The sequence below is a fragment of the Corapipo altera genome, unplaced genomic scaffold (assembly GCF_003945725.1).
Source record: "Corapipo altera isolate COAL_440 unplaced genomic scaffold, ASM394572v1 61, whole genome shotgun sequence".
Taxonomy (NCBI): Eukaryota; Metazoa; Chordata; class Aves; order Passeriformes; family Pipridae; genus Corapipo; species Corapipo altera.
The window spans coordinates 5,234,809-5,254,342 of NW_020884910.1; the positions used below are offsets into that span (position 1 = coordinate 5,234,809).

The 19,534-nt window shown below is 45.8% G+C and overlaps 1 protein-coding gene across 1 annotated transcript; it reads right to left on the bottom strand.

Moving 5' to 3' along the window:
- Positions 1 to 1,590: 1,590 nt before the first annotated feature.
- On the bottom strand, positions 1,591 to 18,712 carry LRRC58 (leucine rich repeat containing 58). Its single transcript, XM_027653706.1, has 4 exons — positions 18,210 to 18,712; positions 8,881 to 9,009; positions 7,304 to 7,581; positions 1,591 to 5,894 (listed from the first exon to the last, which is right to left on the bottom strand). The coding sequence occupies exons 1-4, from the start codon at positions 18,704 to 18,706 to the stop codon at positions 5,686 to 5,688; spliced, it is 1,113 nt and encodes a 370-aa protein (XP_027509507.1). The 5' UTR covers positions 18,707 to 18,712; the 3' UTR covers positions 1,591 to 5,685.
- Between the last annotated feature and the right edge of the window lie 822 nt (positions 18,713 to 19,534).

Genomic DNA, 19,534 nt, shown 5'->3' on the forward strand with positions numbered 1-19,534 from the left:
CACCAGTAAGTCCCAGGCCAGGACTAAGAGAAGGGAGTCCTAGGTCTTCCTTGGGTGATCAGTCCTTGAGCTGACACCAGATGAGCTGCACCCTCATCTTGCCACAACTGGAAGCCGGACTTGGGCTCTGCTGTGGACTACCTTCTCCTCATTGCTAAAAAAAACTTGTTTGCTGATAAACCTCCTTGGAAAACTCCCCACTGTGCTTACTGGGGAGAGGGGAGACTGCAGCAAGCTGCAGTACAAAACCACAGGCTCTCATCCTCTTACATTAAGTCACCATAGAGCAGGGGCTATTGGAAGGGGAAAAGTCACTCGGACATGGCAAGCCATATCCAGATGGCCCTGGCCTTCTTTAATACAGCACTAGGGCTTTCTCCCAAAAACTTTTTTTTAAAGGTTGGCATCTACAAATCACAACCTTAATGCAGAAAGGTGTGTACATTCAGCTCTTGATCCCCCAAGGCAGCCCATCTGAGTAGGAAACATATAGATCTTCTTTATGATGACGTACTTTCAGTGCAACATTACGCTCCCCTTTAGATCTGTGCAACTGCATGAGCTTAAAATGTCAATTTGACATTCTGAGCATCTGCTTCAGGCATCTACATAACTCATGTTTCATCTGCACTCTTTTTGTTGCATTAGTGCTAAAAGCAGAGAAGGTGGTCTGAGAGACAAGATTTGTTCCTTGAGATTAGAAGCGGGCCAACTCATGTCAGGAATTAGCACTTCCAGGATTTTGTTTCCCAATATAAGGTAGGTATTAAGAAGGCATAGAAAAGGGTATCCTTAAAAATTAGTTAAAAAAAGAAGCAAGAATGTTCTCAGCCTGGCTATTGCTGCAAGGTCACTGCATTCCTTGGTATTTTATGTTATTTGAAATGGAGCTGCTGCATAATTTGAGAAGTTTTTCATTATATATGAAGTTGAACCATCTCTGAAATAGTTCCTGCTGAAGTTAATATCAAGTAATTCTTGTTTCCCACTGTCCTGTTTTCCAATACACTACATTTCTGCAATGACAATTAGTAATTGCACAGCAGGATCCAAAACATTTTGGCAACAGATCACAAAACTCTTCAGGATGTAGGAGGAAACATGGCATTACTCAGGAAATGGAAGCACATTACCCAGTTAACATGATCAGAAAATTAACATTCAAAAAGTCATTTACAGGTTTCAAGGGTTAGCATATTAAGAGAGAAACAATCCATAAGTTTAGAACTGTTGTTTCATATTGCTGGACAAGTCCACCATGACACCACCTTCTCTTGTTTGTGTATTTATCTTGTTTATGAGTTCCTTCTACCTTTAAACTGCAGAGCAAATTTCTGCAAAACTACACCAGAAGTAAAGCAGGGTCTGGTTCTGTAACACACACTGGTCTTTCACAAGTGGGTCCCAGAAGCCAAGAGTTTTAGCAGTCCCTTTGGAAGTCTCACCTACTCTTGGTTTTACACAGCACAGGTCAAATCTCATCTCCTCCCCAACCATCTATAGCCTCATTTTAATGAATACAATCCCACAGGGGTTCTGCCTGCAGCAACCCCAGAATTGACATGTCGGCAAATAATGGACAGACAACAGTAGAAGTAACATTTTTGGTTTAGTGTTTGCAATTTGTTTTACAGTTTATAATGAAATACTGTTAGAGATATTCTACATTCATATGTTTCAGGCAAAATATAATTTTAAAATCATAAGGCACTTTAAGACTTCCTAAAACAAATGCTCATGATAAAAATTCAACAAGAGGGCTGGATGAGAACCCTTTCTATTCTTAGTGTTCTACCCTCAGGTCAGTAAATGATCAATTCTCTACTCAGGCAGGCAAGTGAAAATAATCAATAGAAAGGTTTCCAAGACAGAGTTACTGCTGTATTAGTGTGCATTCTGAATCAGTCTATTTGAAGTGTCTTCAGTTGGGGAAGGAGGGCATGGTGTGAATAAGATGCATTAAAATAGTTCTTTGAACTGGGCAACAAAGATGCATTGCAAGGATTAAGTTTCATTACTTTCATTGGATTAAATTCCTTCCATTCATTATTGCCAATAAGAGTAAGGAACAAAAAGGAGCTGGTTCTCTCCTCCCTCCCCCCTGCTCCCATTATAATTCAACACAAGATTTCAAAGACTTAAAGTGACCAGGACAGAAGCCCATGAAAAACTACATCTGGCCACTTCAGAGTGTGTTTAAATATTCATTACTGACTTCCTGAGGTCTCACCTCTTATTAAAGAAAGAGAAACATAAAAGAATTGGCAACTGTCTAAGTTGCTTCCAGTCAAATTGATATTTTGCTTCTTTTTAACATGACCCCACTGTTCACATCAAGTACCTGCATTCAGAAAGGCACCAGCAGCTCCTCTTGGCAGAGGATGGCAGGGCAGAGGATGAATGCAGGCAGGGCCCTGGGCCCCATGGGGAAGGAGGAATGAGCAACTTTGCTTCACACACTTGTGTCTCAGCTTAAGAACAGCTTTGAAAGCTGGACATGCTGGGCTGCTGTAGCAACAAGTGGACTGATACCAAAACACTGTCTGAAGACTTCACTTGGAGATGCAGCTGTAGGAACTGCAACCTGCTGAAAACTGACAGAAAGAGCTACAGTGCTGGCAAAACCACTGCCTGCTTCTCAGGGCCCCAGAGGAGGGAAGAGTAGGAACTAGACCCTACCATCCATCTGCATATTTTCAAGTTGTGAATATCTATGATATTGCCCAATACATTTTTGAGTCTTTTGGGGCTAACAATTGCTGAAAAACTTGACTCCCAGGGGCTCAGTGTGTTAGGCACCACAGCACACACTTGCATCCTTAGTCCTCTCAAATATACCTCCAAGGGAAACAAGCCCAAACCTAACCAACCAACTAACCAATCATTTGTTTTTCCTCTAAGTCATTGATTGTTTTAAATTCTGACTTACTTGAATTGCACTTTAAAGCCCAGCAGCAAAAAGAAAACTTGGTAGCTGTGTTTAGGAATATATATAAATTTTTAAGAGACAAGGTATTTTATTGAGTCTAAAAATGCATAGAGATATCAACTGCATAAGCTGTCTTTGACCTGGCTACAGTGAAGAAGCTGTGGAAAAAAAAAATTAACCTAATAAACCATACAGAATTTGGGCAGAAAGGGGATGCCTGTTCAGTTAGGAAAGAAAATGCAGTTAAGGATCGAGCTACATTAGAATCAGCCACCACTGATCTTAATTCACCACACACAGAGGTGCTGCTGTGCAAACAGGAGCTGTGATGAAATCTAAATTTGTGAAATGAAAAAATGCATGACTTCAAGGCAGTTGCTGCTAAAGAGAAGGGAGGTGGTACCTCATGGCCCTGAGCTCAAAAGATCTTGAGATCTCAACTTGTGTGGCTCATTTTCACCGGCAGGAGAGTCAAGCTCTAGATCACTCACTACTGTTATACCAGCAGGCAATTTAAAACTGTGGCTCTGGAATCAGCTTACTGTCTTTCAGCATTGGTGTGACTACGTTCATGTGGGACAGGAAGAAGCATCTGAAAGACGAGATGAACAAAACAGGCCACTCTCTGACTGCAGTTTAACAAACAGCATGCAGTTGGTTTCTCTCAAAATCTGTAGGTTTTTCTTCCCATGCAAACCTCACAGAATTTGCCAAAGTGACATCCAGTTGCTTGGTATATATGCCTTATTGTGTCTTAAAAATATACCTTTAAAAATTATTTGGAAAGGCACAGGCACATACAATTAGTTCCCAGATCTGTGCAGGTGGGGAATCATATGTGCATGTGGGGACCAAGTTGCAATAATTAAGAATGGACAGCTAGATAATTTCTTTCAAATTCCAGTTCTTTACAAAGGAAACTGGGGAAATAAGGAGTGCTGTCAAGGAAATGCAAGGCAAGAAATTCATGCTGCACACGGAGACAGACTGGAACATAAAAAGTTTCACAGACCTTGTTCTTCAGGTCACATGAAAGGAAAAAAATGTAGTCTAATTAAAAAAAAAAAATCACTAAAGCTAGTTGTAAAGAGTAGAATTATCAAAGTGCTTTAATATATAAAGTGTCAAAGATAATTAAACAGAGCCATTAACACAAAGCTGCCATAAGATGTTCAAATAGGTACATGTGTTTTCTCAATATAGGAGGGGACCACAGGTTTTTAATTTCCACTTTAGGGCCAAAGTTGGTTTAAGAGAAGTTTTTCTTGTTCATTTCAGCTTCTTAACATGATGTTTTTGCTCTGTTCATGCACTCAAAGGCACAGTTGGATTTCCTCTATCAGAAACTGCATCAAAAGGACTGTTTACCATGAAATATTAATAAAGGGGCAGCTCTCACTGAGCAAAACAAACAACAGCCTCATAAAGTAGATTTATAGATACCTCTCAATTAATAATATTAATTTTATAAGGAATTTCCTGATGCATAAAAATTGCGAGCTGTTTTCTGCAGCTTTCCTTTAAACATAGTTAAGATAACTGAATGTGTTATTTGAACCATCCAACAGACTGCTACAGCTATTAAACAAGAGCAAATGCAAACAAATAAATAAGGAAGACGTTTCAAAACCACCTCGTGCAAGATGCTCAGACAACGTGCCTTTGCCTCCCTACTGCCTTTTCCTCTCGTGTTCTGAATCAGGAAAAAAGACATTCTGCACAGCACTTCCCTTGGTACTCCCATTAAGCTGCTTAGTGATATGACCTAAAAGATGGAAAGTAACTCTACCAAGCACAACAGAGCTAACTGCAGCAGGGGAAATGTGGCTTTATAAAAAAAGACTGTCAATCAAGACCTTTCCTGCAATTCACAGATATAAAAGCAGATCTGCTCCAGGTAAGCCGAGACTCAAAAGTGCGACACAGAGCGCCACATCTGGTCCCTTGCACAGGCACATATGGCCACAAGTCTGAAGTAATACAGCCTCAACAGAACAACTTCTCTGTTTTCTGAAGGCATCATAAAGACAGCAACACTCTAGGTGTAATGGGAAGAGGCAGGGGGAAGAAAAACAACAAGTACAGTTAGAATGAGACAGTAAGAGCAGCTTATTATAACAAGGGAGAAAAAAGGTGGCTCAGTTCTATGATGGCTATAACGTCTATAACAGCACAGAGATGCTACACCTCTTGGCAAAGGAAGAGTAACCAGGGCTTGAAATAGTCCTGAACAAAACATTTCAACTTTCATTTTCAGTGGATGGGTGTAAAATCTGTAACTGAAATCAAAGGAGACAGAAAAGAATGAAACTGCTATATAAACACTGGGGTCCATACATACTCACATGGCATCATTAGCCTGTTTCTGATTTACCACAGTGTTAAAGGATCTGGACAGTCTCCTTTGCTATGCAGGATGACCAAAGTCCAGTGAAGTTTCATGTATTAAAACCCTTCTGAATCCGCCAGTGAGAACAAATCCCCCTCCCCTGCCCGTCTGAAGGAGGGAGGGAGGGTGTCTCCCAGTCAAGAGACATTCCTAACAACCCCAGGCAACCTACAGGCAGTATGCTACCGAGTTAGATCTCCTAAGTAGCACTGCACCAAGCAAGTCTAGGCTTGCTAAGATGTTCTGCCCCTTGCATGGACTTGAGGACAATTTCTCATGAGCCCTTCAGGCCAGTGGCTCATGCTTCACTGTTCCATTATTGCTTTTCAAATCTGTTTTCCTTCCTGTCTTCCCCTCTCGCTCCCTGTTATCCCAGAAGGACTTTTTGCATCCTGTGCGCAGCGACGCTGGCCTCATCCTCAGAGTCAGACTCGCTCTGGGAAGTAGAGCTCTGGGAGGCAGAGCTGTAGGGAGAGGAGCACTCTGGGGAGCACAGGTAGTGCATCAGCGGGAGGCGATACTTCCCACAGAAGTCAACGAACTTGATTTGTCTGACGCAGCTGTCAAAGTAGACACCTGTAGGGGCAGAGGGAACAGGAAACACACGTGAGATCCCACGCCAAGAGACCTGTGAACTCTGCAAGGCTGCTGTGGCTGGTGCATACGCCTCAAACTAGGATTTAATTGACACCGCGCTGGACACAGGAGCACAAGGGGTACTGAAGGAAGAGAAGGGACCAGGATACCTCTGGAAATGTAAAATTTCTGTAAAACTGTATTTGGTAGGTGATTCAGAACAGCACACTCTTCATATAAAGACACAGGGCAGTTACTTCCAAATAATGTGGCAATTTCTTCTAACCATTAGGGAGAAAACTCAGGCTGGGAATTTGGAAACTTCCTAACTGCCAAACGAATTCACGCACTCTATTTTCAAACTTTTAAAACCTCTTCTACCAGCTAGTAAAAATGCATTCACAAACAGACCTTCACAGCTCTACTTTTCTTCTGCTTGAGTGAAGTCACCATGCTGAGCTTGGATGCTACTTTCCATGGCAACAGTCTTGCTGTAACACACAATTATGTTCTCTTCCTGTCAAAGCAAGTGATTTTAGACGCTGACATTTTCAGAAGTTTCCAGCAGGGTTTTAAGTCCTAGCTAGTCAGGAGCAAGCTTTTCTCCTGCAGCGCTAGAGCAACGCTGCAGTACTGTGCAAGTTCACAGGGCAAAGTGAAAAAGCACAAAATCAATCCACTGTTATCCAAGCTGTGAAAAACTCTAAAAAAAGAAATTTTTCTTTCCCTCCCAACACAAGTTTCAGCCCTTCTTTCTTTGCTTATGGAGCATGCTTTGATATTGTCCTGTAAGGAGATAAGATAACAGCCTGCATTATAACTGCAGGGTAGATACTAATTAATCATTTTTTTTCCTTAATCTTCCAAAGGCTAAATGCACAGATCATTTACTCTGGATAAAGATTAAGCATTGAGCCAAATTAAGCCCAAGCATTCCAGGCTTTTTTATTAAGTCCTTTCCTTCCAAGAACTACATGCTACTAGTCCCAAGCTAGAGCTAAACAAGTTGCTCCTGAAGACTGCTAAGCACTAGAGCCACTCTCCTTTTTTCAATCCAGAAACGATGCTTGCAAAAGTTCTCCTGTCCATTACTTCGAATTATTTTAGGGCAGAAGGATCGGAAACTTCAGACCATAAAACCACAGTGGAATGCTGGGATGAGCTACAAAGACTCTGACAGAGGTGCTGTCTTACATTCCCATGCAAATACAGTAAACCAGCACAACAACTTTGAACACTGTTCCTAAGTGAACAAGGCTGCTCAAAGACAAGTTTGCAGGAAACCTGGAGCCAGAATGTGGATGTAACAACACATCGAACCTGACAGAGCTACTAAAGTCATGGTAAGTCAGAGGGAAAGGAAATCCATCAGGCAAAGGCAGGAAGCAGAGCTGTAAAGGTGAACTTACCCCCGCATTTAGGATTGGGACAGTTGCTGGCCAAGCTCAGATACCGGACAAGAGTCTCCGGGAGATCGCTGGGAGCGTAGGGAACATTGCGAGTTTTGATTGTGCGTCCAGCAAGTTCCTGAAGGCTCGGGGGGTTGTAGGTCAGGTCACGGACAAACCGAACCACCAGCGGGTTCCCACGCAAGCTCAGCTCTTCTAGGTGAACCAGGTTAAGGATCTCTCGAGGAAGGTAAGTCAGCAGGTTATTGTGAAGGCTAAGGGAACGCAGGGAATGCAGCCTAAGGGTGGAGATGGAAACCCAGTCAAGAGGTGCAAGCAAAATTGTTCCACAACTGCACTATGCAAACCTGATTACTCTCTCCCACCTATTTCTTTTTATTTGGCTTTTCTCCCCTTTATAACATAAATTCATGCTAAAAGAGCTGCTGCTAATCCAGCAGTCACAATGCACTAGAAAACTTGGCTCACCTCCAGAATACCTGTTAAAGAAACAGTCGTAAATATGCTGCTGTCCCTCTTGGTGTTCTCAAAACCCCCCAAAAAAGGTAGCACAGAACAAAAGTGTATAAACTGAGCGCTTTCAGGGGATACAACACTTCCTTGTACCCAGCGCATGCATCAAGAGCAGTTCCATGCAATACTCTGAATAAGTCACCTGCTTTCCCTCATGCATTAAAGATGATTGATTGCTGGTAGGCAGCCAGCCCTGGAAAACCCCATGTTTTCATTCCTTGTGGCTGCACAACCTTGTGCTGTGATAGCACCAGATCCCAAAAGCTAAGCAGGGTCAGGCCAGGTTAGCATTGGCACAGGTGACAAGCAATTTTTTGGCTTTTGGAGGAGGCTTTTCCCTCTCAGGAAGCACAGAGCAATACTTCAGCATGGCATTCAGGGATGCTCCCAAACCAGTCCAAGTTATAAGACAACTGGACATTTTCCATCAAGAATAATCCCACTATACCATCAAATTCCAACTCAGAAAATTCCATGTTGCCATTCAATTGCTTTTGGGGTTACAGCTACACCTCTCACCTTCACCTTCCATCTCAGGCTACCCATACAGAGCTGCAGTGTCCTCTTTTCCCCATTACAAACAGATAAAGCAGGAACTTAAGCCCCTAGACTTGTGCTGTAGGATTTAACAAACACTAAAACATTCTGAGATCCTAGAGTAAGGAATGCCAAGGGAACACACGGGATGGTACAAGACAAAAGCACACACAAAACGTATCAAGCAATCATCACTAAGAAAACAGTAGCATTCTTACTTCTTACAGTAGCAGTTTCTCTTTTCTGAGTTGCCCAGGTACATCTTAGGGCCCATTGTACAAATTCATTAATTCACCATGAAGCGTAACCTTGGTGACAGTTTTTTTCCATAACCCTTTGATTGAGTTTTCCATATCATACATTCATGGTCTGCCTGCACTGCACCATGCCAAAGATCTTGTTCAAGGCTAGTCACATTAACAAACTAAAGGACAAATAGGTCCTCCCAGGTGCTTTTATCCACACACACAGAAGAAAAAGTTCAAAGAGTTAATTACAGCTGGTGGCTGATGACAGTAAATACTCACTGTGCCAGCTGAGGTGGAATGCTCTGGATCTTGTTGTCACACAGAACTAGATACTTTAGACAAGGCAGTTTTGCTAATTCAGGTGGAATTGAAGTAATAAAATTTCCTCCAAGGTATAGAAACTCTAAACTGAAAAAGAGAAGAGAAAAAAGTCCATTATTTAATTAAAATAATTTCAAGTTTCCTTTAACACCCAAGTCTTCACATCTCCTGCATTTCATAAATAAAACTTACAGATGACTACATATGAGATAATTTGCTGAGAGAAAGAAAAAAAAAGGCTGAGTTGCACATCAAAATTACAACAGAGCTGCTGTTTCACAATAGATAATGTTGAGATTTACCTCCAGACTCCTGCAGTCACTATTACATCTGCAGGTAGGCACCAGACAACTGTGTATTCCTACGCCAATGCCATGTGCAAAGGTCCTACTTCCAAGGAAGACCAGCTTGCACACCCAAGGTCTGCAGCACCGACACAGATCCTGCTGCAGCCAGTGGGAGCTCCCAGTTTCAGCAGGATGAAGCAATAGAGCAGTGTCTCTCCCTGAAAATCCCAGCCCTGCACAAGCACTAGTCGCTCTTTATGGTATCATTTGACTCCTCAGTGACTAACTGGAACCTATCAGCATTAATCAGAGGCAGCCAGTCCCCCTTTGATACAGTTTGCAGATCAGCGACACTACAGCTGCCACAGCACAGAGTGCACCTGAGTCACACAAGTACATGCATGCATTTTCTCAGATAGACTGGTTTCAGGATACTGAAGTCATGAAGCCCAAAGCTACCAAAACCATTAGCTGGACTTAACTGTAGTTCGGGCCTAAATGAAAAAAAAAAGAATAATTTCCTAGGATGGGAAATTAGTTCCCTTCTGCTAGGTACTAGTTCCCTTCTGCCAGGTGGAGTAGCCAGTATTTGCTGTGGAAGAAGTAAATCTAAGAAGAAAAATTGGCAAGCACTTCTCTTCAACATAATAGTTTCAAGTTCCCATTTCAAGGATTCAAATAGCTTTCCTTCCCTGTTCTCAGATCTTGTCTGGAAGAGGAGCAAAGGCAGGTTCAGTTTGGGTACTTCTTGCTAATCACAGTCCAGACATGACTTTTTCTCATGCTTGAAAAAAGTGGATCTCACAGTCCTGGTTCAGTATCTCCAGTACACACTCAGGTTAACTACCTAACTACAACATACATTAGCCTTCTCTGATGCACCAAGCGTTCCTCACAGGTCAGGGAAAGTAAAGTCATCCAGGCTCCATCAGCCTTTCTTTAAGAACAGGTTATAACCTCCTTGGAATAGGAGACACCTTCATCTCACCCTAGCAACTGGACAGAAATGGACACAACTGGCACATAAACACATGAACAAAGCATCCAAGGGAGATGGTGGTCAACCCAGAGAAGGTCTGAACCTTGCAACTGTGTGCCAGAGCATATGTGGAGCGCCAGAGAAGCTCCTCCCTGAGGCTTCCACTGGAATGGAGCAGAACAGTACAAAGAGTCTATTTTGCGCAGTTCTTGCAGGAAACTTGAACCCCAAAGATCCAATAACAGCATCTGCCTGAGCTACAGAGGCCACTAATGCAGCACCAAGGTCCATCTGCCCAACAGCAAAGAAGAGAAGGACAGACTTCTGCAACACACTAGGAGATGCTCACAGAGCTTAACCTCCCCTGGATTCGCTTACTTTTGTGGAGTATGTCAAAGGCAAGGTAAATAAATTTGATGAAGTGGTACAAAGCTAAGCCTTAAACTGAATTTGATAATATGAAAGGAAGTAACTACACTTGCTTCAGCTGAGAGACACATTTGGAGGTTACTCTGAACACGCAAGAAAGTACAGAGGGAAAAACCACCACCAATCCCCACCGCTCAAAAGTAGCCTCTCTTCTACACTGACAACCTGTAGGTGGAGTGGGTGTACGAGGAAGGCTGCTGTGCAGAGACCACGTCAAGGAGAGATTATTTTTAATTAACTTTTTATCCCCTAACAAAGCTCTGAGTTTTAACCCAAAATTCCTCCTTCAACCTCTATTGTTTCCCAAGGTGGATTTAGGCTGCTTGACTCTCATTAGGAACTTAACTCCTGACCATACAATTCTTAGGCATATTTTAACTCCATACCATTGCTGGAGCCCACACCAAAATCTGTTGGACAAGGGAATTCTAGTAATGTGGATTTCAATATTTAAACAAGGTTTGGATGTGTACAAGTTTACACTTTCTACAAAAAGTGAATAATTAACTCTTCATCCTCTGTGTTTCAGGACACCAATGCCTGTAAAGCCACATGGCATAAAAGCACTACCAGGGAAGGAGAAGAGGGGTGCAAATTATAGTATAAATGTTTTGTTCAAGGCATAAAATGTGTAAGTTTCAAGAGCAGCTTACTGTACAAACTTAGTGTGCAAAAACACTGCCTACAAACTACTTACAGCTTCAAATCCATTCTTTGTAAAGCCTGTGTAATGAGAATACTCTGTCATACCAGGTAGAATATAAAGCCCCAACATCAGAATAGAAACTGTGTCTAACTAAAAATCCATAAATAAGACAACTCCTTCAGTGGCAACAAAGTGCTTCTTAAAAATCACTTTCTTTTTACCTGTGTTCTGAATCACCTTTTTGAGGTCAGCAGACTAACAACTCACTGGGCCCAGTCTGGTGCAGTAAATTCAGAATTTCCACATCAACTTAAGACATTAATTAGATGGTCATTTCTTAAAAAAACAGATGGAGAAGGTTTTGAAACTATAAAGAAACTTATTTAAAACATATGAAAGGTATTCTTATAGCTTCCACTGAAACACTGCTCAGCAGGCAAACCAAATCCAGAACTCCAGTCCCTCAAAATACTATTTGCTAGAAAGAAGGATATAGCCTAGTCTTGGCTAAGCAAGGTGAAGAAATTAACAACAGCCACTTCTGCATCACGTTAAGTGTCAAGAATGGTCTGAGCAAAGCTAATCATGACACGGGAAAGGATTTTCAAGAGACACAACCCTTTTATAAAGAGCACTGACCAACTGTGGCCAAGGGTTGTTCCCAGCTCAGCTACTTCTTGGCCTGATTTTCACATCATACTAAGCCTGTATCTAGAGGCCAAGGTGATGCTGGCTCTCCAACTGTCCTACTTGGGGCAGGGCAGTTTGCTGCTTGGTAAGACAAGCGAAAGCACTGCTGAGCTCTGCCCTCCTCAGACAAGAGCCTGCAGCAAGGCAATCCACAGCATTTACCACTGTTTTTGCAGGACCACAGCAGAGACGGAACTGAGCTTAGTGAATACTTACCTAACTAACCTTTCACACTAAGAACTGGTTCTTCTGGCAATCATTAATCTGCACAGTCACTTTGATCGATCAGCTAAGGTCTTGTGCACTGCTGTGTACACAGAGGGAGAGCTGGAATTTTTTCTGCACTTTCAAAAAGTCAGTCCCAAAACTTCAAAATGCCAGAGAGCAACAAGTCTTAAACGAACATAAGCTCAGTTCGTATTTTTGAAGCTAGAATAAATGATGTACTTCCAACCTGACACAAAGGCTCTGGCTGAATGAGTTTCAAGAGGGTACAAACACTAACAAAATCAACCTCAACAGAAAACGAAAAAACCCCCAACAACCATCTGACAGAGTAACTAATGAGAGTTGACACTTTCTCTCCTGCCTTTTAGCAATGTTTACAAATACACTAATGAAAGGCCAAAGTCCCTTTCAGCCTCATACCCAGCAGCCCCCTGCTCAGCACAGCCAGTACTAATTGCTGCCAAGCAGCAGCCAACCCGCCGAGCCCATCATGTGTTGCTCCTTTCTAGCAGGGTATTTCACACCACTGGGCTGTAGTGTGGCAATGAAAATCCTTTTACATACTAGGAAAGGAGTGGAGAAATGCTCAAACAACTATGAATCAATTCAGGTAATGGCAGCAAAGTTTAACATGTCAAGAGACAGTAGTCTCTTGCTTGAGTATGTCCTTGATGTTTTCAGGTCATCATACACCACAAATCAAATCAAAAAGCCCCAAAACACTCAGTAAACAAGAAGAGCCCACTCTGAGCACTAGAGGTATTTTTGATGCCTTATCAACTACCACAGCACTCCCATAGTCATGTTTCAAGGGGAGGATGTCTTCTGCCATAGGAGATACTCAAATTTTCAATCCACCCTCTTTGCTCACAGATGCTTCTTTGAATAACATCTAACAGCTGACATCAAAGAGATGCATCCAAGGAGGTAATCTAAAAAAAAAAAACAACAAAAACCAAAACTGAAAAAAATAACCAACCAACAATGGTGCCCGAAATAGCTCCAGGTCTTTTTAAGATAAACTTTTTAGCAGGAAATTTCCAGGACAGTTTTGAGGCTCATGTAAGGGAGGAATTTCAAAGCAGCCCACAATACACTCCTGTTAACCCTGTTCTACGATTTGCTAATTCCTGAGAGAACTGCATAGCCTTTGCTGACACGCAAATTTAAGATCAAACGGTCGTCTGAAAACTATTTGCAAAACGTTTGAAGAGGGGAAGAAGAAGGGAGGCAGCAAGCAGATTTCCTAATGCTGCATCTTTATCAAAGCTCCACTTGCCCTTTTTCCCACACTGTAACAGCTGTTCTTTAAGCATATGCTTGTCTAACATGCTTAATACTACCCACAAATGAAAGCAAACGCTCTGGTTTTCACTGCATCTAAGCCTTTACACAAAACTTGGATAAATCCAGTTAGGCCTTTGAGGTCTTTGATCCCAGCCCTCACAGAACCAGGCTTTATTAGAGGAATACAAGCAAGAAGGAAAGGAACACACGCGGCTCTTCTCCAAGCTCTTTCTGCCTGCTCCTGGTGCTCTACTGCACGAGAGTCTTCACTATAAGAATGCAACTGAACTTGAAATTCACATCAGGAGACTCAAAATATCCACTGCATTTCACTAAGCTCTTGAGAACTCTTCACTTTACAGGACACTTGCAGGATATTTCCCCAAGCGTGCACGCTCCTTGCATCCTTCAGCCAAAAGCCAAAATTGCATGGTGAATTGCACTGAGCTGTCTTTTACCAGACTTGCCACACAAATTTTGTCCAGAATGGGCACAAGTAGCTGTCCATGTTTCTAGCTCACCAGCTATAATACACATTACCCCACAGTGCATCCCCAGCGGGATCAGCATAGGAAGGATATGCAGAAGGATACAGCATTGGATCTCGACGCAGATCACGGCTCAAGAGCTGCTGAGGGCTGTGAATTGAGTCTGAGAGAGAGTGACTGACCATAGCATCTCCCACTGAAAACACAGGAAGGTCAGGAGGGAGAACTACAGGAAAGATAACACCTACTAAGCTCATATTTTATCTGGCAGGAAATAGGAAAGCAATGCAAAGAGAGCTGCTCTCACACGTCTGGTGCATTTGCCACTCTAAATTCACAGCAACAGCCAATGCTCAGGTCTTGCACTGTACTGACAGGCATGGCTTCAACATGATTTAAAAAAGCTCTCAGGAGGGGCAACACCTACATTTATCACAGGAGGCTGTTGCCAGTCACCCTAGATGCTTTCAGTGGAATTAGGATGAAAGAGCATTGCATTTTCCTAATGGAAAACACGATACAAAGGCTATTCATCCCTGGTGCCAGCATGCTATGATCAGCATCATCCTGCTGCCATCACCAGAGCAGTCATGACCATACACTTATGGTCATACTACAACAGCCTAGGAAGCAACTGATAGTCAGGAACACAGCACTCACTTTCCATGCAGGATCTTGCACCGCACACAAAACATCTGTGTGGGAAAGAATGGGGCAGACAGCTGAAGCTGGAGAGAGTAACACATGACAGCAGCAGGACTGATTTGGTTCTTATCACCAAGTTCATTAACTTGCCAAACCACCAGGAACATACGAGGGAAAGGTTTTTGCACAGAATGCCTGACCCAACCCCAGCTTGCTGTAAAGTGGTAGATTTACTATCTCCCTATGAATAGGAACACAAGGCACATAACTCCCATTCCAGGGCCTTTGCATGTGTAGTCACCAGCATGTTCATTCTCCTTTGGCTGATCAGACCCATCAGTTTTGTATTCTTTCAACTTCACCACATACACAGAGCCCTTACCTGCTACATGTCTGGTCTTCACTAGAACTGATGTGCTACCCCTTCAAAAACTACAACAGTAAACCATGGGGTGCAAAGACATGAGATTTAGTTATCAAGAATATTTCTTTTAAAAAATCTCATCACAGGTCAGACATTCCCTGGAAACATTCAGAAGTACTTCTAGATCTCTGCAACTCCAGTCTGCTCTATAATCAGTGACTGGAGCAAATGGGAAGCTGCCAGGGTCACAGGAGGAGAACTACTGGCCTGAGGAACTCTGAGTAATAGCAGGAGGAATGTGTCCGGTCAAAGTGCTGCCTGCATTCCTGTGTGGTCTCAGAGACCACGAGATGTACGAAAAATTTCTTTTTATGGGAAGTCGCACATGGAAAAAGGCTCAAAGTCTTGGCTTGCCAGCAACAGCAAGATGGACATTTGCAGCTTGAGCTGTGAGTTTAACAGAAGCCACAACACCAGTTCCCACCTCCAAGTTCTAGAGTTCAGAAACTAACAGAGGTCTCCACGTGTCCCTGCCATAACAGCTGGCTCTGCTCTGTCCTTGCTCAGGCTCGCTTTACCCACTTTGACACCATGCACACTCACACTGAGGACACCTCTCTTGTCAGACCGCAGGAACAGGATCTGGCAGCAGTTCTTCTCCAGAACATATTAAGTATGTTTTTGGCAAGGGTGGTTATTGATCACTGGTTATCTGGCTCCCAATGAACAGATTCATAATTCCCTCTAGAGAACATTAGATTATAAAGTACTGTTTTCTCCCAGTGCTGGCAAACAGTGCGGCTCCCTTCTGTTACTTCAGCAGTCCCCGATACAGAAGTCACTGATGGCATAGTGGTAAAGAAGCTGACAATCCTGGTGGGGCACGGATTTGCTATCTTGAACTAAAGTTCAATTATATTATGTTGACATGTTAGCAGAAGTTCAATGAGTTAGCAGTGGTGACGTGGGCAGCAGACACAAGCTGGGTCTAGTCTGACTTTTCCACCTGACACATCACTTTGTAACGATAAATGGACAGTTCAATAGCCTTGTCCGAATTTGCCCTCTCAGAACTGTCATTCTGGGGGTTTGAGCATGACCAGCCCAAGAAAAGCTTCAGGACAGGACAAACAGGAGCCCGGTCTCAGGGCAGGTCAGAGGAACAAAGCAGAGTAACCATGCAGGAGCAGTCTGACAGTGGAAGCACAGCTCTGAGCCCACTGGGGCACCGTGTGCAGTGCTACACACCCTGGTACCTTCCTGGGGACAGCAACATAAGGAAAAGCAGGGCTGAGGTTTGCTTTCTTGGGGGGGAAAAAGAAAAGGGAGAGAGAAAAACCACAACCACAGACTGAGACCATGTAAACAGCAGCAGGGAGCCTCTGCCTCAGAGGTGGGTGCAACAGTCGGATCCCAAACACATCCTGGATACTACCAGACATGCTATGGAGACAATGTGCATCATCTCCCTCACACAGCTGCCTTCCTCCATTGGCCTCCTCTCCCATGAAGCTGGTGCATCATTTCCTTCTTTATCCCTGAAGCAACTGCTCTTGGACAGAGAAAAAGCTGAGCTTCCACCTCCTTGTGACAGCCCCAACCCAAGGTACATCCCAACTCTGCCAAGAAGGATATGGGCATTCTCTCATAGCCTCAAAATGCCTCATAGCATCACTCAACCCAGAGAGTTTAGCCCAGAATTGTTCCAGATCCTCAACAAGCATGCTATGCCACCTGGACAAAAGCTGCACATCCAACTGTATTATACTGCAGCAGATAAAACCATTTCCCAACAGAACTGAAGCAGTTCTGGTACCTCTCACCTAGGCCCATGGGAGACATTACTCCACAAAGAACATCCTATGCTTCCACTGGATGCAGCTCTGCCGAGCTGTGAGAGTGAATCCAGCTATTAGAGTCAAGGTTGCTGGAATCTGCATAAGAGAGGCTGCCTCTGACAAGTTCCTCGGCAAAGAGCTGGAGCAAACAAAGTTCAGATCCAAAGTCTCAGCAAAGGGCCACAGAGAGGCCAGTCTGAGTTTTGAGAATCCAGCAGAATGCACTGAGGTGCCTGTGTGTAACTTAAGTCACAGCACAGACTCTTGCCCAGAAGGACAACAGGCTTCAGAAGTACCCAGCCCAGGTCAGTGCAAGCAGCCAATACCCAGTGTCACATTTGGCCTGTTCCCACCCCACCAGCATTCCTAACTACTGCGATTCAGCGACAGGTTTTTATATCACCAGCCTATGGTGGCTGGATACAGCCCCAGAGCCAGATGTACCACTGCAGCTGAGCACAGCTGAGGGCTCCACCCTTTGGGTCTGTCAGATCTACAAAAGTCGATGGGTTGAGATAACAAAACCCCATCCATGATGGCAAGCCCCTGCCCCCCCATGAGACTGCAGCTGTATCAGCAGAAGGGCCCTATTGTTTGCATGAGCCACAAACACATCTTTATTCTCCTGGGCAGCCCATCGTGCAGCTGTGAGCTGCATGAGCCCAGGAGGTTCATCTCTCTGTCACTTAGAGATCTGCATCAGAGCAAAGCCACAGAGCCTTCCACATGCCAACACTCACACCAACCATGCTGTCACTGGGAGAACCTCCCCTTCACCAGGGCAGCCCAGGGACCGGGCAGGCCTGAAAGAGTTGCCCAGTTTGCAAGTGCTGAAGGCCCATCATCACCTGAAGAATACAAAGAAAAAACAGGATCAGTCAGGTTGGAAAGGACCACAGTGGGTCATCTAGTCCAACCACCCTGCTCAAGCAGGGTCATCCTAGAGCACATGGCACAGGATTGCATCCAGAGAATTCTCAAATATCTCTAGTGAAGGAGACTCCACAGCCTCTCTGGGCAATCTGTTCCAGTGCTCGATCACCTGCACAGTAATGGCTGAACTTATGTTCAGGAGGAACTTCCTGTGCATCAGCTTCTGCCTGTTGCCTCTTGTCCCAGTGCTTGGTACCACCGAGAAGAGCCTGGCTCTGTCATCTTGGCACCTCCCTTCAGATACTTATAGACACTGATGAGGTAAAGAACGTGTTGGAGTTCTGGCAACTCGACCTGCCGAAGGGGAACAGACAAGCTCGCGGCAGCAGTGCTTTGAGACACCTGGGGCCGGGCCGGGCTGATCCCCGAGGGGGTGCGTGGCACGGGGAGGGAGCGCTGCCTCACTGCGCGGCCGGAAAATCCGGCCGGGTTTGCCGGGGCCGTCCCTGTTCCCGCGGGGGCCCGTCCCTCACCTGCGCAGCTCCTGGATGTCGGGCGGGATGCTGTGGAGCCGGTTGCCGCCGAGGCTGAGGCTGCGCAGCCCGTGGAGCCGCAGCAGCGCGGGCGGCACCTCGGCGAAGCGGTTCCCGCTCAGGTTGAGGACGCGCAGGGAGCGGGCAAGCGGCGCCTGCCCCAGCCCCTTGGGCAGCGAGCCGGGCCCGCCCAGCCGGTTGTTCTTGGCCAGCAACGTGTGCAGGCACGGCAGGGACAGCAGCTCCGCGCCCATCTCTGCCAGCCCCGTCCCGCTCACGTCCAGCACCTCCAGCGCCGGGAACCACTGCGACAGTCCGGCGGGCAGCGGGCCCGACAGCCGCCGCGGCGAAAGCACCAGCTGCCGCGCCTCCGCGCTGCGCCGCGCCGACAGTTCGGCCGCCAGCGCCAGCTCCGGCTCCGACTCCAGCTCGGGCTCGGCCGGGCCGCGCCGCGGGAGCTCCAACTCCGGGCTGTCCCCGTCCGCCGCCGCCGCCATCGCGCCCGCACTGACCAACAGTCCCGGCGTCACCCGGGGGCTTCCCAGCCTCGCCTCGCCTCGCCCCGCCCCAGACCGCCCCGGAACCTGGATAGCCCCGCCAGCCCCGCGCGGCCCTACGGCGTCATGCTCGATCCCGGGCGCGCCGCCCCCCGAGACGACAGCTGCCCCAGCTGGCGGAGGGGAGCGAGCGCTCCTATGCAGGTTGCGGGGCGCCCGTGGGTGGGCGGCAGAGGGAGCGGGATCCCTTCGGCGGCCCCGGAACGAGCGCATGGGGGCGGTGCGGAGGAGGGCGGTGGATGCGGCAGGGCCCCAGCACCGCTGCTCGCCTCCGGGCACCGCCGCAGCCCGCGCACGGCGGGCCGGGCCTGCCGGCTGAGGGAGAACCGCTGGTTGCCCGCGGCGGGACTGGAACTGCCGCCTGCTCCCTGCAAAGTGTTTTACACCAGGCTCGCAGGAGCCAGAACACCAGAGCTCCGAGCCCCTCTAGCTGAAAAATAAAACCCCTAACTTTCCTCTTGCCCCTTTCGTTCACCCCTCAGAGCCCGAAGGAGAGGTATTGCCTGGCCCCGTGTGCCCTGAGGGCTCTCCCCTGTGGCTGGCCCAGCATCCCTGGCCAGCCGGTGTCTTGTCCAAAGGTTGATTCGCTTTTGTCCTGCCCATGCAAGGGGAGGTTGGAACTGGTGATCTTTAAGGTCCCTTCCAATCCAAACCATTCTATGATTCTATGAGCTGCTGCTGGCAGAGCACCAAAGGGCCTCCCAGAAGTACCTCAGTGCATGTCCCTGCCTGGGTGTGAAAAGACAGATTTAATCTCCTCTGGACACA